Genomic DNA, 23,554 nt, shown 5'->3' with positions numbered 1-23,554 from the left:
TGTGGTGGTCTGAGTCAAAGGAGCAGCATAGTACTCTGGCTGTGGCTGTGCATCAGTGCACTCCATGTCAGAATCTACTTGTAATGGGCATGGCCTGTTAAATGTTTCACTTTCTAAGCCAGGGACGGTATGTGTAAAGAGCTCCATGGAGTGACCCGTTGTGTCGCCTGCTGCATCCTTCTCTCTTGTTGTAGTTTTTGCTGAGGAGGACAAGGAAGCGACTTGTCCCTGACCGTGAACATCCACAAGCGACGCGCTGCTTTTACATTTACCAGTTTCGGAAGAGGAGGCAAAAGAGCTAGAGGCTGAGTCTGCAATGTAAGCCAAAACTTGCTGTTGCTGCTCAGCCTTTAAAAGCGGTTTTCCTACTCCCAGAAAAGAGAGCGTTCGAGGCCTTGTGTAGCCTGACGACGAAACTGGCTCCACAGCTCCAGACTTAGGTGGAATATTTTTATCCCCACGACCACCTGATGCTCCACTACCACTACCATCATTACCAGCTGACAATGAACGCCCACGACGACCTCTTGCACCAGACTTCCTCATTGTTTAAAAATCGTAACCAAACTAACTTTATTTGTTGCTGTCAAACAACTTACACGGTGAGCTATAACTTCAGTATGATTTCAATATCCCTTAACAGGTTGGTGAGACCACAAGGAAAATCAGGCACAATGTTACACACTCTGTTTTCTGTGACACCAAATCACAGAGATGACACACACGCAGGACTGTCACTCAAGCACTAATGTCAATATTAATCTCCCACCTAATTTATTTTTTTTTTTTTCTCTGTGAGACTTTAGAAACCAAATAATATTTAAAAAAAAAACAAAAAAACAAGGCTTTCTATGGCCCACTGAATGAGAGATGGCACGCACAGGAGTGGCACACAAGCCCTGACTGAGGCCAATATTTTTCTCCCACTGATTGATGTAGTGTTTTTGTGTTGAGGTTGATTTTAAAACACAAATGAAGGAAAAAAATAAAAAGGCTTTCTATGGCCCACAATTAGAGAGAGAGGTGGCACACCCAGGAGTCAAGACTGGCACACAAGCTGAAATGGCAATATTACTCTCCCACTGTTTTTTTATGTATTTTTTTTTTATTTTCAGGGAGACTTTAGAAACCAAATAATATTTAAAAAAAAAAAAAAAAACAAGGCTTTCTATGGCCCACTGAATGAGAGGGACAGAGGTGGCACACCCAGGAGTCAAGACTGGCACACAAGCTGAAATGGCAATATTACTCTCCCACTGTTTTTTTATGTATTTTTTTTTTTTATTTTCAGGGAGACTTTAGAAACCAAATAATATTAAAAAAACCAAAAAATAAATAGGCTTTCTATGGCCCACTGAATGAAAGGGAGAGAGGTGGCACACCCAGGAGTCAAGACTGGCACACAAGCTGAAAGGGCAATATTACTCTCCCACTGTTTTTTTATGTATTTTTTTTTTTTATTTTCAGGGAGACTTTAGAAACCAAATAATATTAAAAAAACCAAAAAATAAATAGGCTTTCTATGGCCCACAATTAGAGAGAGAGGTGGCACACCCAGGAGTCAAGACTGGCACACAAGCTGAAATGGCAATATTACTCTCCCACTGTTTTTTTATGTTTTTTTTTTTTATTTTCAGGGAGACTTTAGAAACCAAATAATATTAAAAAAAAAACAAAAAAACAAGGCTTTCTATGGCCCACTGAATGAGAGGGAGAGAGGTGGCACACCCAGGAGTCAAGACTGGCACACAAGCTGAAATGGCAATATTACTCTCCCACTGTTTTTTTATGTATTTTTTTTTTTTATTTTCAGGGAGACTTTAGAAACCAAATAATATTAAAAAAACCAAAAAATAAATAGGCTTTCTATGGCCCACTGAATGAAAGGGAGAGAGGTGGCACACCCAGGAGTCAAGACTGGCACACAAGCTGAAAGGGCAATATTACTCTCCCACTGTTTTTTTATGTATTTTTTTTTTTTATTTTCAGGGAGACTTTAGAAACCAAATAATATTAAAAAAACCAAAAAATAAATAGGCTTTCTATGGCCCACAATTAGAGAGAGAGGTGGCACACCCAGGAGTCAAGACTGGCACACAAGCTGAAATGGCAATATTACTCTCCCACTGTTTTTTTATGTTTTTTTTTTTTATTTTCAGGGAGACTTTAGAAACCAAATAATATTAAAAAAAAAACAAAAAAACAAGGCTTTCTATGGCCCACTGAATGAGAGGGAGAGAGGTGGCACACCCAGGAGTCAAGACTGGCACACAAGCTGAAATGGCAATATTACTCTCCCACTGTTTTTTTATGTATTTTTTTTTTTTATTTTCAGGGAGACTTTAGAAACCAAATAATATTAAAAAAACCAAAAAATAAATAGGCTTTCTATGGCCCACTGAATGAAAGGGAGAGAGGTGGCACACCCAGGAGTCAAGACTGGCACACAAGCTGAAAGGGCAATATTACTCTCCCACTGTTTTTTTATGTATTTTTTTTTTTTATTTTCAGGGAGACTTTAGAAACCAAATAATATTAAAAAAACCAAAAAATAAATAGGCTTTCTATGGCCCACAATTAGAGAGAGAGGTGGCACACCCAGGAGTCAAGACTGGCACACAAGCTGAAATGGCAATATTACTCTCCCACTGTTTTTTTATGTTTTTTTTTTTTATTTTCAGGGAGACTTTAGAAACCAAATAATATTAAAAAAAAAACAAAAAAACAAGGCTTTCTATGGCCCACTGAATGAGAGGGAGAGAGGTGGCACACCCAGGAGTCAAGACTGGCACACAAGCTGAAATGGCAATATTACTCTCCCACTGTTTTTTTATGTATTTTTTTTTTTTATTTTCAGGGAGACTTTAGAAACCAAATAATATTAAAAAAACCAAAAAATAAATAGGCTTTCTATGGCCCACTGAATGAAAGGGAGAGAGGTGGCACACCCAGGAGTCAAGACTGGCACACAAGCTGAAAGGGCAATATTACTCTCCCACTGTTTTTTTATGTTTTTTTTTTTTTTTCAGGGAGACTTTAGAAACCAAATAATATTAAAAAAAAAAAAAAAAATAGGCTTGCTATAGCCCACTGAATGAGAGATAGCACACACAGCAGTGGCACACAAGCCCTGACTGAGGCCAATATTTTTCTCCCACTGATTGATGTAGTGTTTTTGTGTTGAGGTAGATTTTAGAACACAAATCACGGAAAAAATAAATAGGCTTTCTATGGCCCACTGAATGAAAGGGAGAGAGGTGGCACACCCAGGAGTCAAGACTGGCACACAAGCTGAAAGGGCAATATTACTCTCCCACTGTTTTTTTATGTATTTTTTGTTTTTTCAGGGAGACTTTAGAAACCCAATAATATTTAAAAAAAAAAATAAATAGGCTTTCTATGGCCCACTGAATGAGAGGGAGAGAGGTGGCACACCCAGGAGTCAAGACTGGCACACAAGCTGAAAGGGCAATATTATTCTCCCACTGTTTTTTTAGGTTTTTTTTTTTTTTTTCAGGGAGAATTAGAAACCAAATAATATTAAAAAAAAAAAAAAAAAATAGGCTTGCTATAGCCCACTGAATGAGAGATAGCACACACAGCAGTGGCACACAAGCCCTGACTGAGGCCAATATTTTTCTCCCACTGATTGATGTACTGTTTTTGTGTTGAGGTAGATTTTAGAACACAAATCACGGAAAAAATAAATAGGCTTTCTATGGCCCACTCAGTGAGAGATGGCACACACAGGGATGGCACTGTAGCAGAAATGCCAATCTTAATCTCCCACAAAAAAAAAAAACAAAAAAAAAAAAAAACTGTCCTACAATTACTATCTCCCTGCAGTAATGTAAGCCAGGTATGGCAGGCAGCAATAGGAGTGGACTGATGCACAAATTAAATAAAAAGTGTGGAAAAACAGAAAAGATAGCTGTGCAGAAAGGAAGGAACAAGAGGATATGTGCTTTGAAAAAAGCAGTTGGTTTCCACAGTGGCGTACACACAGCAATACAGCTATCACGGAGCCTTCTAGGGCAGCCCAATGAGCTACAGCGCTGAGGGGAAAAAAAAAAAAAAATAGCTTCCACAGTCCCTGCACACCGAAGGTGGTGTTGGACAGTGGAAATCGCTGCAGCACAAGCGGTTTGGTGGTTAGTGGACCCTGCCTAACGCTCTCCCTGCTTCTGATGAAGCGGCAGCAACCTGTCCCTAAGCTCAGATCAGCAGCAGTAAGATGGCGGTCGGCGGGAACGCCCCTTTATAGCCCCTGTGACGCCGCAGACAGCAAGCCAATCACTGCAATGCCCTTCTCTAAGATGGTGGGGACCAGGATCTATGTCATCACGCTGCCCACACTCTGCGTTCACCTTCATTGGCTGAGAAATGGCGCTTTTCGCGTCATTGAAACGCGACTTTGGCGCGAAAGTCGCGTACCGCATGGCCGACAAGCACAGGGGTCGGATCGGGTTTCATGAGACGCCGACTTAGCCAAAAGTCGGCGACTTTTGAAAATGATCGACCCGTTTCGCTCAACCCTAGTATCCACTGCTGAAGATGGCAGATCATCTATTATCTACAATAGAAGCTGTGGCCACTAAACAATGTACGAGACCTCACCGATCTTAGACTGGAGATAAGATGGACTTCCCCTTTAAGTTTTAAACTGGGTACCTTCGAGTGATGCATTTTTTTCTCCATCTCCATATTGTGATTTCTTAGGCACTTTCTTGTTGGCTTTATGATATTCACAGTAGTTTTGAGCCTAATAGCTATATATAATTCTGTATAACAGCTGCATTGGATATTTTATTGACTCCTGACAGAGACATTCTTATAGACTGTATTATATCTATTTTTACCAACAGAACTAATTTATGTGGGTTAGAATTTCCCAATTTGGTATCATGGTTAAAGCAACAATTATTATATTGAAGGATAAATTGGGAAACCATCTCCTGTGTTGTGGCAGATTCTTCTTTACAATCGTTTTCTTGTATAAGTTGTAATTGTAGGCCTGTTAGTGTAGGCTTTGTTTCCTGACAAATTTTTTTTTTACTTGTCTTAAAGGGCTACAAGTCTCTTCACTCAATATGGTTGTGTGCTGTGAGGAGTCTCCAATGCTGGCGCCAGGAGCAGGGTGGTCATGTGATTGCAAGTAAATGATTTGCATACTTCTGGCCACATTCCAACTAGACGTGCCCAGCTTTGCCCAATTGAGTGAGGTTGTGTGCGTCTAGTTGGCATGTAACCTCATGTGTGCAAATTGCATAATTGCTGTCACTCACCTCTTGCCACTGAAAAGTTCACAGTAAAGTTCGCTGTCCGCCCTGAACACCTATTGTTCGTGCACGGACACCGAATACAGACTTTGCCAGTAGGTCCGTGTTACTGTTCAGGTTCGGCTGCCCGAACACCGGGTGTTTGTGGCGCTGTCATGTGCATGACAGCACACCATCACCGCTTTTGAACGGTGGTGAAATCATCCCCATCGGTCAGAGATCCATGATTCCCACGCTGTCAAAAGACAGCTGTTATCGGAGGTATAACGTTTATCTCTGGTCACTATTGTCAGCGGATGGGACTGTGGATCGCCCCCCCCCCCAAGGGCTGTGGGGTACTCGGTACCGGGTCCTGCGGCTCCCAGGGGGATGTCACGGTGGCTGACCCGGTCCGTGGTCCTGGAACATCCGTATAAAAGGGGAAAGGTCTTTAAAGGGATAGAGTTTATGTTCGTGATGCCACCTGTGGTGTGCTTTAAGGGGTCCACTGGGGTGATGTTATGACAGCTAGATGGTATACCTTCCCACAGGTAAAGTATATCGCCAGGGCTTCCCGGTGTGTAGATGGTGGTATGATGAGAGGCGCAGAGAAGAACGAGGACACAAGGTTGCAGTCTCTTTACCTTTACTGAAGAATTCAGCATCCACAGTCCAGGGCACCAGATCACAGGGCAGGCAGAGTCCGGCCGGTTTAGAGGCAAGTCCAGAGTTCCCTTTGTCCAGGTGGAAATCAGTAGCCTTCCCTTGCGCTGCTGGAGTGTAGTCCCTTACTGCCTATGGCTTCACATAAGGGTCTCACAGATGTGGTGTTTTGTTCTCTCTGTCCCCCATATAGGATAGGACAAAACCCATATGACTGGTGACTTGAGCCTGTTTATAGGGTCTCTTAGATATCCCAGCTCTGTAGGTGTCACCGTGCCTCCTTGGTGTAGGTGCGGACAGGTAACCTGCAATTAGCTGTCCTGCCGGTCTCTGAAATAAGGCATAGAGGTCCTTACTCCCTCGTTGTTCCGGCTACCGAGATTTTGCGCCTCAGAAGGAGACAGCTTGAGCGGGGCTGGTCCCCTTCTGGTATCCTCTCCTTTGCTTCGACTTCCTTCACACTCGCTGCAATACAGTTCTGCCTTTCAATGTCTCATTCTGGGAGCTGCAGCTCTGAGGACATGCACAGCTCCTTTAAACTTCTGTCCTCCTCAGACTACTGTCTGGAACTCCTACAGAGCTCCTGTCTGGAGCTCTGTCAGGAACTAACTCCTGTCTGGAACTTTCTAACTTTCCCTACAGACTACCAGTTATATATATATATATATATATATATATATATATATATATATATATATATATATATATATATACTGTATATAGGGAGTGTCCTAATAAATAGGAGCAGGAGCTCCCCCTGGTGGCCTGGAGTATGAATGTGTTGCATGCTTGAGATACCTGGATGCAGTTATCCTTTCTTGCCTCCAAACGTAGCATCACTCTCCCCGAGAGGAAAGCAATACCACTGCTAAAACCAGGACCCTGGGGAGCCGCAACTACAGCTCCCATCATCTGACACCTGCTGCCAGTAATGTCAGCGAGAGCAGTAGCAACTGATCGATGTATTCATTAGTCGGTTCCTGTGCTGTAAATAAATTAAAAAAAACTGGCGTGGGTTCCCCTGTATTTTTGACAACCAGCTAGGCAAAACTCACAGCTGGTGCCTGCAAACCTCAGCTGCCAGCTTCAACAAGGCTGGTTATCAAGAACAGAGTGGTCCCCACGCTGTTTTTTTAAATTATTTAAATAAATAATTTTTTTTTTAAAAACAGCGAGGGAGGGTCCCCCCATTTTTAATAACCACCCTTGCTAAAGCAGACAGCAGGGGGCTGATATTCTCAGGTTGGTAAGGGGCCATGCATATTGGCCCCCCTCCAGCCTAAAAATAGCAGCCTGCAGCTGCCCAGAAAAGGCCCATCCATTAGAACTTTGCCCAGCTCTTTCCTACTTGCCCTGTAGTGGAAGTGGGGTTAATATTTGTGGGGTTGATGAGACCTTTGTATTTTCAGCTGACATCAAGCCCACGGATTACTAATAGAGAAGTGTCTATGAGACACGTATTCATTAAAAATCCTATAGTTATATGGTAAAGATATGCTTGACTTTGCAGCATACATTGGATGTTCGGGGGGCCCCCATTCAAGTGAATGGGTTCGGGGACCGGGTATTGTTCTGGTACCTGAACAAGTCTTCAGTTATATAGAGTGATGGAGCTGTAAAAGCTGAGTGCTGCAACCTTTGAGTATTATGGTAAGTTTTCCTAGCATTAAACCACAGCCAATCTATAAATATTTACCAATTAGTGATCGTTTAATAGCCGCTTTACACTCTCTTTAGATGCTCACTGAACATTTTATAATAGATCATTCAATGCTCGTAGGCTGTACAGCAGCATGGATCCTTTTTACACAGGACAATTTGCTGCTGAGGACAATGATCTTTTGTGCAGCAGAAAAGATCATTTTACCCGACAAAAGAGTGTTTTGCTAATTCGTCAGGTGATCAGCAGCCGGTTTAGACTGCTCATTTGTCATTAAAGAGTGTTTGCAATAATCGTGTGGTGTAAGTTGACCTTTGCGTAAAATTTCTGCACCATTTCTGCATCTCTTGGCAAGAAAAGTGCAGCTGTAAAAACATGCATTTTTGGTGCATTTTTGCCCTGGTTGATATGAGTGAAATCAGTGGTAAAAAACACACAGAAAACTGACATGCTAAAAACACACAGAAAATTGACATGCTGCGGATTATTTTCTGCACTAAATCTGCAAGTTTAAAATACTCAACGTGTGCATGTTGCTTACTGTATAAGGACCAGGTTACTATGTAACATGACAGACACCAAGTTTGGAGGATTCCAAGTATAAAATCTTTTCACTTTCACAGACCAAGAAATTTTAATGGAGAACGACAACAGAAATGAAGAAGAAATGAACATTGAATCACAAGGTATTCCACGTTAAAGTATATTTTATATTACTTATTTAGTTTTGTCTAAACATTGATTTCCTATTATAGATCCAAATGTAGAAACTGTATGATCACCACATACTCACTAGAACAGGGGTCTCAAATCTCCTTCCCGTTCCTCCTGTCCAACATTCATAGTCTGAGTGGTGACTGCAATGTCTGGATCGGCCTCGGGTTCTGCAGTCATGAACTGAACAGCCTTTTATTTGCCTATGACACTAGAGTTCGGTTCAGACATAGTGGTTTGACGTGTCAGATGTGTGAAACCAGCCTAAGGGAATGAGTACGTGCTAAGTATTTGCTGCACATTTTTCTGCATCAAAAACATGTCTGTTGGCAGGAGAAAATACTGCATAAAAAACATACATGTTTAATGTATTTTTTTCCGTTTCGTGAGAACATGTGTATAACTTAACTTGCGTAATTGCAATCATTTTATGAGAGAAATGCTTCATTTTCTGGAAGGATTTCAAGGGTGCCAAACTTTCGGCTATGACTGCATATCATCATTCATAATAATAATAATAATAATAATCTTTATTTATATAGCGCCAACATATTCCGCAGCGCTTTACAGTTTAATCAACGCAATATTAATTTGGAGATGTTGGCTGCAACTGCCTAGTGACATAAGACAATGCGCTACATTCGCCACTTCGTAACCGCTCTGAAAATATGACTCTCGTATCTGTCATGTCTATGGTGTTCATAAAAACCCAATATTTATAATTTGCAAAGGAGGTCAAAGAAGCTTAAAGTCGTCAGCCTGCCGGTTCTGGTTACGCTGAGGATAAAGGTGATACGTTATCTCTACCAGACATAAATCTGTCATATTCCCCATTCTTCTGCAAGCTGATGAAGATAGGTGTCTGCTATCCATCTGATACCAACTTTACTTGTTTGCAGGAAGGGGCGTTACATAGTCTCAGCCAAGATAAGGGTCATGTGGAGATCATAGAGCTAGATTTTTCTTCCATTTACTCCATGCTTCAAGGGTAATATGAGAACTTTATAGATTTTACAATTATATCCATGTACGGACTGGGGCTGAAATGCAGACCTGGTATTTGAAATCACACAGGCCCATGTTGTCCCCGTCCCCATGAACCAGATGGGATATATTACTAATATTACCCTGGATGGAGGAAAGGAAGATTTTCTACAAGACCAATATTTCTAGTGATACCCATGGCCTGCTGGGGTAAGTGACTGAGTCAGCGACTTTGTGCTCAATCACAACTCTTAACAGTATGGGTATCTTGAGGACACCGGTTCTGTTAACAACATAGCAGACAAGCCAGCCCATCCCCAGACAGGCCCTTCTGGCATTTGCCAGAATTGCCAGATGGCCAGTCCGGCCTTGATTATATCTATAGCAATGATGACTGCAGTATACACTGCTCAAAAAAACAAAGGGAACACTAAAATCCCACATCCTAGATATCACTGAATGAAATATTCCAGTTGTAAATCTTCATTCATTACATAGAGGAATGTGTTGAGAACAATAAAACCTAAAAATTATCAACATAAATCACAACTTACAGTTAGGTCCATATATATTTGGACAGAGACAACATTTTTCTAATTTTGGCTATAGACATTACCACAATGAATTTTAAACAAAACAATTCAGATGCAGTTGAAGTTCAGACTTTCAGCTTTCACTTGAGGGTATCCACATTAAAATTGGATGAAGGGTTTAGGAGTTTCAGCTCCTTAACATGTGCGACCCTGTTTTTAAAGAGACCGAAAGTAATTGGACAATTGACTCCAAGGCTATTTCATGGACAGGTGTGGGCAATCCCTTCGTTATGTCATTCTCAATTAAGCAGATAAAGGCCTGGAGTTGATTTGAGGTGTGCTTACATTTGGAAGGTTTTGCTGTGAAGTAAACATGCTGTCAAAGGAGCTCTCCATGCAGGTGAAACAAGCCATCCTTAAGCTGCGAAAACAAAACAAAAAATCAGAGAAATTGCTACAATATTAGGAGTGGCAAAATCTACAGTTTGGTATATCCTGAGAAAAAAAGAAAGAAAGCACTGGTGAACTCATCAATGCAAAAAGACATAGGCGCCCACGGAAGACAACAGTGGTGGATGATCGCAGAATAATCTCCATGGTGAAGAGAAACCCCTTCACAACAGCCAACCAAGTGAACAACGCTCTCCAGTAGGTCGGCGTATCAATATCCAAATCTACCATAAAGAGAAGACTGCATGAAAGTAAATACAGAGGGTTCACTGCACGATGCAAGCCACCCATAAGCATCAAGAATAAAAAGGCTAGACTGGACTTTGCTAAAAAATCTAAAAAAGCCAGAACAGTTCTGGAAGAACATTCTTTGGACAGATAAAACCAAGATCAACCTCTACCAGAATGATGGAAAGAGAAAAGTATGGCGAAGGCGTGGTACAGCTCATAATCCAAAGCATACCACATCATCTGTAAAACATGGTGGAGGAAGTGTGATGGCTAGGGCATGCATGGCTGCCAGTGGCACTGGGTCACTAGTGTTTATTGATGATGTGACACAGGACAGAAGCAGCCGAATGAATTCTGAGGTATTCAGAGCCATACTGTGTGCTCCAATCCAGCCAAAGGCAGCCAAACTGATTGGTCGTTGTTTCATACTACAGATAGACAATGACCCAAATCATAAAGCCAAAGCAACCCAGGAGTTTATTAAAGCAAAGAAGTGGAATATTCTTGAATGGCCAAGTCAGCCACCTGATCTCAACCCAATTGAGCATGCATTTCACTTGTTAAAGACTAAACCTCAGACAGAAAGGCCCACAAACAAACAGCAACTGAAAACCACCACAGTGAAGGCCTGGCAGAGCATCAAAAAGGCGGAAACACAGCGTCTGGTGATGTCCATGAGTTCAAGACTTCAGGCAGTCATTGCCAACAAAGGGTTTTCAACCAAGTACTAAAAATGACCATTTTATTTAAAATTATTTAATCTGTCCAATTACTTTTGGTCACTTTAAAAACAGGGTGGCACATGTTAAGGAGCTGAAACTCCTAAACCCTTCATCCAAATTTAATGTGGATACCCTCAAATGAAAGCAGAAAGTCTGAACTTCAACTGCATCTGAATTGTTTTGTTTAAAATTCATTGAGGTAATGTATATAACCAAAATTAGAAAAATGTTGTCTCTGTCCAAATATATATGGACCTAACTGTATATCCCACGGAGGTCTGGAGTTGGAATGATGCTCAAAATCAAAGTGCAAAATGAAGTTACAGTCTGAACCAACTTCAGTGGAAATACCTCAAGACAAGGAAATGATGCTCAGTAGCCTGATGAGGCGGTGGATGGTCTCCTGAGGGATCTCCTCCCAGACCTAGACTAAAGCATCCACCAACTCCTGGACAGTCTGTGATGCAACATGACGTTGGTGGATGGTGCGAGACATGATGTCCCAGATGTGTTCAATCAGATTTTGGACACGGGAATGGGCGGGCTAGTCCATAGCTTCAATGCCTTCATCTTGCAGGAACTGTTGACACACTCCAGCCAGATGAGGTCTGGCATTGTTCTGCATTAGGAGGAACCCAGGGCCAACCGCACCAGCATATGGTCTCACAAGGGGTCTGAGGATCTCATCTCGGTACCTAATGGCTGTCAGGCTACCTCTGGCGAGCACATGGAGGGCTGTGCGGCCCTCAAAAGAAATGCCACCCCACTCCGTTACTGACCCACTGCCAAACCGGTCATGCTGAAGGATGTTGCAGGCAGCAGATCTCTCTCCATGGTGTCTCCAGACTGTCACATCTGTCACATGTGCTCAGTGTGAACCTGCTTTCATCTGTGAAGACCACAGGGCGCTAGTGGCAAATTTGCCAATCCTGGTGTTTTGTGGCAAATGCCAAGCGTCCTGCACAGTGTTGGGCTGTGAGCACAACTCCCATCTGTGGACATCGGGCACTCAGACCATCCTCATGGAGTCGGTTTCTAACCATTTTTGCAGACACATGCACATTTGTGGCCTGCTGGAGGTCATTTTGCAGGGCTCTGGCAGTGCTCCTTCTGTTCCTCCTTGCACAAAGGCTGAGGTAGCAGTCCTGCTGCTGAGTTGTTGTCCTCTTATGGCCCCCTCCATGTCTCCTGGTGTACTGGCCTGTATCCTGGTAGCGCCTCATGCCTCTGGACACTACGCTGAAAAACACAGCAAACCTTCTTGCCACAGCTCACATTGATGTGCCATCCTGGATGAGCTGCACTACCTGAGCCACTTGTGTGGGTTGTAGAGTCCGTCTCATGCTACCACGAGTGTGAAAGCACGATGAGCATTCAAAAGTGACCAAAACATCAGCTAGAAAGCATTGGTACTGAGTTGTGGTCTGTGGTCCCCACCTGCAGAACCACTCCTTTGTTCAGTGTGTCTTGATAATTGCCAATAATTTCCATCTGTTGTCTATTCCATTTGCACAACAGCATGTGAAATTGATTGTCAAACAGTGTTGCTTCCTAAGTGGACAGTTTGATTTCACAGAAGTTTGATTTACTTGGAGTTATATTCTGTTGTTTAAGTGTGCCTTTATTTTTTTGAGCAGTGTATTAAGAGGATACAAACTCTGATGTGAGTGCTTCTTTAGTCCCTTTACAGCCCCAAGATTTTCTGTTTTCATTTTTTATTCTCCTTCTTCCAAGAGCCATAACTTTATTTATTTGTTTTCTGGTCATATAGCTCTATGAGGGCTTGTTTTATAGAGGGAAGAGTTGTGGGAAGAGTTGTACTTTTTAATGACACCATTTACTTCACCATATTGTGCTCTGGAAAATAAAAAAAAAATTCCAAGTTTGTTAAAATTGCAATAAAAGTGCAGTTCAACAATTGTTTTTTGTTTTATGTTTTTTTATTTACCATATTCATTATATGGTAAAATTGAACTGGCAATATTATTCCCTTGGTCAGTATGAATGCGAAAATACCAAACATGTATACCTTTTTTTTTTAATATGGTGAAAAGAATTCGGAAGTTCGTAAAAAAAAAAAAAAAGAGTTTTTGTCGCCATTTTTCTAGACCTGTAACATTTACATTTTTTGGTATCTTGGGCTGAGTGAGGTCTTATTTTTGCACCATGAGCTGACATTTTTAATGTTCTCATTTGAGAGTAAACACAATGTTTTGATCGCCTATTTAATTTTATTGCAATATTGCAACAACCCAAAAAAAATCGTAATTCTGTAATCTCGATTTTTTTTTTGTTACGTTGTGTACCTATATAATTAATTTATTTTATATTTTGATAGATCGGACACTTCTGAATGCAGCTATGCCAAATTTCTTAATGCAGCGATAATTAATATGCGTATTCCCTATTTATATATTTTTTCAATGGGGAAAAAGGGGGGTGATTTGAACTTGTTGTGAGTTTTTTACTTTTATATTTTTTAAAACTTTTCTTTTTTTACTTTAACCCCTTCCTGACATCCGACGTACTATCCAGTCGAGGTGGGGTGGGCCCGTATGACCGCCGATGGGATAGTACGTCCAGCGTGATCGGCGGCGCTCACGGGGGGAGCGCGGCCGATCGCGGCCGGGTGTCAGCTGCCTATCGCAGCTGACATCCGGCACTATGTGCCAGGAGCGGTCACGGACCGCTCCCGGCACATTAACCCCCGGCACTCCGCGATCAAACATGATCGCGATGTGCCGGCGGTGCAGGGAAGCATCGCGCAGGGAGGGGGCTCCCTGCGGGCTTCCCTGAGCCCCCCGCAGCAACGCGATGTGATCGCGTTGCTGCGAGGGTCTTACCTCCCTCCCTGCCTGCTCCAGACCCGGATCCAAGATGGCCGTGGATCCGGGTCCTGCAGGGAGGGAGGTGGCTTCACAGAAGCCTGCTCAGAGCAGGCACTGTGAAGCAGCCTGCACTTCTCGCAGATCGGTGATCTGTCAGAGTGCTGTGCAAACTGGCAGATCACCGATCTGTATTGTCCCCCCCTGGGGCAAAGTAAAAAAGTAAAAAAAAAAAAAAATTCCAAATGTGTAAAAAAAAAAAAAAAAAAAAAAAAATATTCCAAAATAATGAAAAAAAAAATAAAAAATATTCCCATAAATACATTTCTTTATCTAAATAAAAAAAAAAAAACAATAAAAGTACACATATTTAGTATCGCCGCGTCCGTAACGACCCGACCTATAAAACTGGCCCACTAGTTAACCCCTTCAGTAAACACCGTAAGAAAAAAAAAAAAAACGAGGCAAAAAACAACGCTTTATTATCATACCGCCGAACAAAAAGTGGAATAACACGCGATCAAAAAGACAGATATAAATAACCATGGTACCGCTGAAAGCGTCATCTTGTCCCGCAAATAACGAGCCGCCATACAGCATGATCAGCAAAAAAATAAAAAAGTTATAGTCCTGAGAATAAAGTGATGCAAAAATAATTATTTTTTCCATAAAATAGTTTTTATCGTATAAAAGCGCCAAAACATAAAAAAATAATATAAATGAGGTATCGCTGTAATCGTACTGACCCGAAGAATAAAACTGCTTTATCAATTTTACCAAACGCGGAACAGTATAAACGCCTCTCCCAAAAGAAATTCATGAATAGCTGGTTTTTGGTCATTCTGCCTCACAAAAATCGGAATAAAAAGCGATCAAAAAATGTGACGTGCCCAAAAAGTTACCAATAAAAACGTCAACTCGTCCCACAAAAAACAAGACCTCACATGACTCTGTGGACCAAAATATGGAAAATTTATAGCTCTCAAAATGTGGTAACGCAAAAAATATTTTTTGCAATAAAAAGCGTCTTTCAGTGTGTGACGGCTGCCAATCATAAAAATCCGCTAAAAAACTCGCTATGAAAGTAAATCAAACCCCCCTTCATCACCCTCTTAGTTAGGGAAAAATAAAAAAAAATGTATTTATTTCCATTTTCCCATTAGGGTTAGGGTTAGGGCTAGGGTTGGGGCTAGGGTTAAGGCTACAGTTAGGGTTGGGGCTAAAGTTAGGGTTAGGGTTGGGGCTAAAGTTACGGTTAGGGTTTAGATTACATTTACGGTTGGGAATAGGGTTGGGATTAGGGTTAGGGGTGTGTCAGGGTTAGAGGTGTGGTTAGGGTTACTGTTGGGATTAGGGTTAGGGGTGTGTTTGGATTAGGGTTTCAGTTATAATTGGGGGGTTTCCACTGTTTCGGCACATCAGGGGCTCTCCAAACGCGACATGGCGTCCGATCTCAATTCCAGCCAATTCTGCGTTGAAAAAGTAAAACAGTGCTCCTTCCCTTCCGAGCTCTCCCGTGTGCCCAAACAGGGGTTTACCCCAACATATGGGGTATCAGCATACTCAGGACAAATAGGACAACAACCTTTGGGGTCCAATTTCTCCTGTTACCCCTGGGAAAATACAAAACTGGGGGCTAAAAAATAATTTTTGTGGGAAAAAAATTTTTTTTTTATTTTCACGGCTCTGCGTTATAAACTGTAGTGAAACACTTGGGGGTTCAAAGTTCTTACAACACATCTAGATAAGTTCCTTGGGGGGTCTAGTTTCCAAAATGGGGACACTTGTGTGGGGCTTCTACTGTTTAGGTACATTAGGGGCTCTGCAAACGCAATGTGACGCCTGCAGACCATTCCATCTAAGTCTGCATTCCAAATGGCGCTCCTTCCCTTCCGAGCCCTCCCATGCATCCAAACGGTGGTTCCCCCCACATATGGGGTATCAGCGCACTCAGGACAAATTGGACAACAACTTTTGGGGTCCAATTTCTCCTGTTACCCTCGGGAAAATACAAAACTGGGGGTTGAAAAATAATTTTTGTGGGAAAAAAGTTTTGTTTTATTTTTACGGCTCTGCATTATAAACTTCTGTGAAGCCCTTGGTGGGTCAAAGCACTCACCACACATCTAGATAAGTTCCTTAGGGGGTCTACTTTCCAACATGGTGTCACTTCTGGGGGGTTTCTACTGTTTAGGTACATTAGGGGCTCTGCAAACGCAATGTGACGCCTGCAGACCATTCCATCTAAGTCTGCATTCCAAATGGCGCTCCTTCACTTCCGAGCCCTTCCATGCGTCCAAACGGTGGTTCCCCCAACATATGGGGTATCAGCGCACTCAGGACAAATTGGACAACAACTTTTGGGGTCCAATTTCTCCTGTTACCCTCGGGAAAATACAAAACTGGGGGCTGAAAAATAATTTTTGTGGGAAAAAATTTTTGTTTTATTTTTACGGCTCTGCATTATAAACTTCTGTGAAGCCCTTGGTGGGTCAAAGCACTCACCACACATCTAGATAAGTTCCTTAGGGGGTCTACTTTCCAACATGGTGTCACTTCTGGGGGGTTTCTACTGTTTAGGTACATTAGGGGCTCTGCAAACGCAATGTGACGCCTGCAGACCATTCCATCTAAGTCTGCATTCCAAATGGCGCTCCTTCACTTCCGAGCCCTTCCATGCGTCCAAACGGTGGTTCCCCCAACATATGGGGTATCAGCGCACTCAGGACAAATTGGACAACAACTTTTGGGGTCCAATTTCTCCTGTTACCCTCGGGAAAATACAAAACTGGGGGCTGAAAAATAATTTTTGTGGGAAAAAAATTTTTGTTTTATTTTTACGGCTCTGCATTATAAACTTCTGTGAAGCCCTTGGTGGGTCAAAGCACTCACCACACATCTAGATAAGTTCCTTAGGGGGTCTACTTTCCAACATGGTGTCACTTGTGGGGGGTTTCTACTGTTTAGGTACATTAGGGGCTCTGCAAACGCAATGTGACGCCTGCAGACCATTCCATCTAAGTCTGCATTCCAAATGGCGCTCCTTCACTTCCGAGCCCTTCCATGCGTCCAAACGGTGGTTCCCCCCACATAAGGGGTATCAGCGCACTCAGGACAAATTGGACAACAAATTTTGGGGTCCAATTTCTCCTGTTACCCTCGGGAAAATACAAAACTGGGAGCTGAAAAATAATTTTTGTGGGAAAAAATTTTTGTTTTATTTTTACGGCTCTGCATTATTAACTTCTGTGAAGCCCTTGGTGGGTCAAAGCGCTCAAAACACATCTAGATAAGTTCCTTAGGGGGTCTACTTTCCAAAATGGTGTCACTTGTGGGGGGTTTCAATGTTTAGGCACATCAGTGGCTCTCCAAACGCAACATGGCGTCCCATCTCAATTCCTGTCAATTTTGCAATGAAAAGTCAAACGGTGCTACTTCCCTTCCGAGCTCTCCCATGCGCCCAAACAGTGGTTTACCCCCACATATGGGGTATCAGCGTACTCAGGACAAATTGTACAACAACTTTTGTGGTCCAATTTCTTCTCTTACCCTTGGGAAAATATAAAATTGGGGGTGAAAAGATAATTTTTGTGAAAAAATATGATTTTTTATTTTTACGGTTCTGCATTATTAACTTCTGTGAAGCACTTGGTGGGTCAAAGTGCTCACCACACCTCTAGATAAGTTCCTTAGGGGGTCTACTTTCCAAAATGGTGTCACTTGTGGGGGGTTTCAATGTTTACGCACATCAGGGGCTCTCCAAACGCAACATGACTTCCCATCTCAATTCCTGTCAATTTTGCATTGAAAAGTCAAACGGTGCTCCTTCCCTTCCGAGGTCTCCCATGCGCCCAAACAGTGGTTTATCCCCACATATGGTGTATCAGCGTACTCAGGACAAATTGTACAACAACTTTTGGGGTCCTGTTGTGGATTCTGTTTGCGAGCTCCCTCTGGTGGTTACTGCTGGTACTGGGTGACTTTGGTGGGTTGCGGCCTTTGGTTTCCATCTGTCCATCAGAGGCTGGGTGTTTCCTATTTTACCTGGCCTTTCTGTCATTTCCCTTGCCGGCTATCAATGTGTTCAGATGTGCTCTGTTTGGTTCCTGCCTACCTGCTCCCAGATCTTTCAGGATAAGCTAAGTGCTGATTTTCAGTTGTTTGGTTTTTTGTCCAGCTTGCTTAGAATGTCTCTTTGTTAGCTGGTTGCTCTAGTGGACTGAGGTTCTCCCCATGTGCCATGAGTTGGCACATGGGTTCTTGTAATCTCAGGATGGTTTTTTTGATTAGGGTTTTTTGCTGACCGCTCAGTCCCCTTTTGTGTCATTCTGCTTTCTAGTTTTCTGCGGGCCTCTATTTGCTAAAGCTATATACATCATCTCTATGTGTGTGCCTTCCTCTCATTTCACCGTCAATACATGTGGGGGGCAACTATATCTTTGGGGTTAATTCCTCTGGAGGCAAGTGAGGTCTTTGTTTTCTCTGCAGTACTAGTTAGCTCTTAGGCTGGTGCATGGCGTCTAGAACCAACGTAGGCACGCTCCCTGGCTATCTCTAGTTGCGTTTGTCAGGCGTAGGGCAGCGGTCAGCCCAGGTTCCATCACCCTAGAGCTCGTCCGATATTTATTATACTTTGCTAATCCTGTGCTATCCCTAGCCATTGGGGATTCATGACAGTATAGCCGGCCCACAAAGTGTTAATTGTTTGGGCTGAAGCAGGAGAAAAAGAAGTGTTCAAGGGAAATTTTTTTTTTTTTTTCCTTCAGAGTTTTGCTGCCTAGCCCTTAATTGCTGTCTTGCTGCTTCTTACCTCCTCTTAACCCTTGAATGGCTCTGATCTTAGCTGTTTATCATGGATGTCCAGAGTTTGGCTTCCAGCCTGAGTAATCTCGTGGCAAAGGTTCAAAACATACAGGATTTCGTTGTTCACACTCCCATGTCTGAACCTAGAATTCCTATTCCAGAGTTTTTTTCTGGAGATAGATCTACCTTCCTGAATTTCAGGAACAATTGTAAATTGTTTCTCTCTTTGAAATCTCGCCCCTCTGGAGACCCTGCTCAACAGGTCAAGATTGTTATATCGTTCCTACGGGGCGACCCTCAGAATTGGGCATTTGCATTGGCACCAGGGGATCCTGCATTGCTCAGTGTGGATGCGTTTTTTCTGGCATTGGGATTGCTCTATGAGGAACCTAACCTAGAGATTCAGGCTGAAAAGGCTTTATTAGCCCTCTCTCAGGGGCATGATGAAGCGGAAATATATTGTCAGAAATTTCGGAAATGGTCGGTGCTTACTCAGTGGAATGAGTGCGCCCTGGCTGCAAACTTCAGAAATGGTCTTTCTGAGGCCATTAAGGATATTATGGTGGGGTTCCCTGCGCCTACAGGTCTGAATGAGTCTATGGCTATGGCCATTCAGATTGATCGGCGTTTACGGGAGCGCAAACCCGTGCACCAGTTGGCGGTGTCTTCTGAACAGGCACCTGAGACTATGCAATGTGATAGAATTCAGTCCAGAAGTGAACGGCAAAATTATAGGCGGAAAAATGGTTTGTGTTTTTATTGTGGTGATTCAGCTCATGTTATATCAGCATGCTCTAAACGCACAAAAAGGGTTGATAAATCTTTTGCCATTGATACTCTGCAGTCTAAGTTCATTTTGTCTGTGACTCTGATTTTTTCACTGTCTTCCATTTCCGTCGATGCCTATGTGGATTCAGGCGCTGCCCTGAGTCTTATGGATTGGTCATTTGCTAAACGCTGTGGTTTTAGTCTAGAGCCTCTGGAAGTTCCTATTCCTCTGAAAGGAATTGATTCTACACCATTGGCTATGAATAAACCGCAGTATTGGACACAAGTGACCATGCGCATGACTCCCGTTCATCAGGAGGTGATTCGCTTCCTTGTACTGTATAATTTACATGATGTACTAGTGCTTGGTCTGCCATGGTTACAAACTCATAATCCTGTCCTGGACTGGAAAACAATGTCTGTGCTAAGCTGGGGATGTCAGGGGGTTCATGATGATGCACCTCCGATTTCTATCGCTTCATCTACTCCTTCGGAGATCCCTGCATTTTTGTCGGATTATAGGGATGTTTTTGAGGAGCCTAAGCTCAATTCGCTCCCTCCCCATAGAGAGTGTGACTGTGCTATAGAATTGATTCCTGGCAGTAAGTTCCCTAAGGGTCGTTTATTTAATCTGTCACTGCCAGAGCATACTGCTATGCGGAATTATATTAAGGAGTCCTTGGAAAAGGGACATATTCGTCCATCTTCGTCCCCTCTGGGAGCAGGTTTTTTTTTCGTGGCAAAAAAAGATGGTTCCCTGAGGCCTTGTATAGATTATCGCCTTCTGAATAAGATTACAGTCAAATACCAGTATCCATTGCCATTATTTACTGATTTGTTTGCTCGCATTAAGGGGGCTAGGTGGTTCACTAAAATAGATCTTCGTGGTGCGTATAATCTGGTGCGGATAAAACAGGGTGATGAGTGGAAAACCGCATTTAATACGCCTGAGGGCCATTTTGAGTATTTGGTAATGCCTTTTGGACTCTCCAATGCTCCGTCAGTCTTTCAGTCCTTTATGCACAATATTTTCCGTGAATATTTGGATAAGTTTATGATTGTGTATTTGGATGATATTTTGGTGTTTTCTGATGACTGGGAGTCTCATGTTCTACAGGTCAGGAAGGTGTTTCAGGTTTTGCGGGCCAATTCTCTGTTTGTGAAGGGCTCAAAGTGTCTCTTCGGAGTCCAGAAGATTTCTTTTTTGGGGTACATTTTTTTCTCCTTCTACTATTGAGATGGATCCCGTTAAGGTTCAGGCTATTTGTGACTGGACACAACCTACATCTGTTAAGAGCCTTCAGAAGTTCTTGGGGTTTGCTAATTTTTATCGTCGGTTCATTGCTAATTTTTCCAGTATTGTTAAACCTTTGACTGATTTGACTAAAAAGGGTGCTGATGTTGCTGATTGGTCTCCTGCGGCCGTGGAGGCCTTTCGGGAACTTAAGCGCCGGTTTTCTTCTGCTCCTGTGTTGTGTCAACCAGATGTTTCACTTCCTTTCCAGGTGGAGGTTGATGCTTCCGAGATTGGAGCGGGGGCGGTTTTGTCACAGAGAAGTTCTAATGGCTCGGTGATGAAGCCATGTGCTTTCTTCTCTAGAAAATTCTCGCCCGCCGAGCGCAATTATGATGTGGGTAATCGGGAGCTTTTGGCCATGAAGTGGGCATTTGAGGAGTGGCGTCATTGGCTTGAGGGTGCTAAACATCGCGTGGTGGTCTTGACTGATCACAAGAATCTCATTTACCTTGAGTCTGCCAGGCGTTTGAATCCTAGACAGGCTCGTTGGTCGTTATTTTTTTCTCGTTTCAATTTCGTGGTTTCATACCTGCCAGGTTCAAAGAATGTGAAGGCAGATGCTCTTTCCAGGAGTTTTGTGCCTGACTCTCCTGGAGACACTGGGCCTGCTGGTATCCTTAGGGATGGGGTAATATTGTCCGCCGTATCCCCAGACTTGCGACGCGCATTGCAGGAGTTTCAGGTGGATAAACCGGATCGATGTCCACCAGAAAGACTGTTTGTTCCGGATGATTGGACCAGTAGAGTCATCTCCGAGGTCCATTCTTCTGTGTTGGCTGGTCATCCTGGAATATTTGGTACAAGAGACTTGGTGGCCAGGTCTTTTTGGTGGCCTTCCTTGTCTAGGGATGTGCGTACCTTTGTGCAGTCTTGTGAAGTGTGTGCTCGAGCTAAGCCTTGCTGTTCACGGGCCAGTGGGTTGTTGTTATCCTTGCCCATCCCGAAGAGGCCTTGGACGCACATTTCCATGGATTTTATTTCTGATCTCCCGGTTTCACAGAAAATGTCCGTTATCTGGGTTGTGTGTGACCGCTTTTCTAAGATGGTTCATTTGGTGCCCTTGCCTAAGTTGCCCTCCTCCTCTGAGTTGGTTCCTTTGTTTTTTCAGAACGTGGTTCGTTTGCATGGGATTCCAGAGAATATCGTTTCTGACAGGGGATCCCAGTTTGTGTCTAGATTTTGGCGGACGTTTTGTGCCAAGATGGGCATTGATTTGTCTTTCTCGTCTGCATTCCATCCTCAGACGAATGGCCAGATGGAGCGAACTAATCAGACCTTGGAAAATATTTGAGGTGTTTTGTTTCTGCTGATCAGGATGACTGGGTTGCTTTTTTGCCACTGGCCGAATTTGCTCTTAATAATCGGGCTAGTTCTGCCACGTTGGTCTCTCCTTTTTTTTGTAATTCGGGGTTTCATCCTCGTTTTTCCTCTGGTCAGGTGGAGCCTTCAGATTGTCCTGGAGTGGACGTGGTGGTGGACAGGCTACATCAGATTTGGAATCAGGTGGTGGACAATTTGAAGTTCTCTCAGGAGAAGACTCAGCAGTTCGCTAATCGCCGTCGCCGCGTGGGTCCCCGACTTCTTGTTGGGGATTTGGTGTGGTTGTCTTCTCGTTTTGTCCCTATGAAGGTCTCTTCTCCTAAGTTCAAGCCTCGGTTCATCGGTCCTTATAGGATCTCGGAGATTCTTAACCCTGTGTCTTTTCGTTTGGATCTCCCAGCATCGTTTGCTATTCATAATGTGTTCCATCGGTCGTTGTTGCGGAGGTATGAGGTGCCCATTGTTCCTTCGGTTGAGCCTCCTGCTCCGGTGCTGGTGGAGGGAGAATTGGAGTATGTTGTTGAAAAGATCTTGGATTCTCGTGTTTCCAGACGCAAGCTCCAGTATTTGGTTAAGTGGAAGGGTTATGGTCAGGAGCAAAATTCCTGGGTGGTCGCCTCCGATGTTCATGCGACTGATTTGGTCCGCGCCTTCCATAGAGCTCACCCTGATCGCCCTGGGGGTTCTCGTGAGGGTTCGGTGACCCCTCCTCAAGGGGGGGTACTGTTGTGGATTCTGTTTGCGGGCTCCCTCTGGTGGTTACTGCTGGTACTGGGTGACTTTGGTGGGTTGCGGCCTTTGGTTTCCATCTGTCCATCAGAGGCTGGGTGTTTCCTATTTTACCTGGCCTTTCTGTCATTTCCCTTGCCGGCTATCAATGTGTTCAGATGTGCTCTGTTTGGTTCCTGCCTACCTGCTCCCAGATCTTTCAGGATAAGCTAAGTGCTGATTTTCAGTTGTTTGGTTTTTTGTCCAGCTTGCTTAGAATGTCTCTTTGTTAGCTGGTTGCTCTAGTGGACTGAGGTTCTCCCCATGTGCCATGAGTTGGCACATGGGTTCTTGTAATCTCAGGATGGTTTTTTTGATTAGGGTTTTTTGCTGACCGCTCAGTCCCCTTTTGTGTCATTCTGCTTTCTAGTTTTCTGCGGGCCTCTATTTGCTAAAGCTATATACATCATCTCTATGTGTGTGCCTTCCTCTCATTTCACCGTCAATACATGTGGGGGGCAACTATATCTTTGGGGTTAATTCCTCTGGAGGCAAGTGAGGTCTTTGTTTTCTCTGCAGTACTAGTTAGCTCTTAGGCTGGTGCGTGGCGTCTAGAAC

The 23,554-nt window shown here is 43.3% G+C and overlaps 1 protein-coding gene across 1 annotated transcript in view; it reads left to right on the top strand.

Moving 5' to 3' along the window:
• The window catches only part of MACROD2 (mono-ADP ribosylhydrolase 2), a 2,853,334-nt gene that overhangs the window by 2,750,200 nt on the left and 79,580 nt on the right, over window positions 1–23,554 (top strand). Inside the window, exon 18 of the mRNA XM_077282574.1 lies at window positions 8,205–8,267. Within this exon, the coding sequence (XP_077138689.1) occupies window positions 8,205–8,267 (63 nt within the window). The remainder of the gene's footprint in view (window positions 1–8,204; window positions 8,268–23,554) is intronic.

This window comes from Ranitomeya variabilis, chromosome 2, assembly GCF_051348905.1.
Source record: "Ranitomeya variabilis isolate aRanVar5 chromosome 2, aRanVar5.hap1, whole genome shotgun sequence".
Taxonomy (NCBI): Eukaryota; Metazoa; Chordata; class Amphibia; order Anura; family Dendrobatidae; genus Ranitomeya; species Ranitomeya variabilis.
The sequence above is the reverse complement of the archived record's forward strand: the minus strand, read 5'-3'. Positions and strand labels throughout refer to the sequence as shown.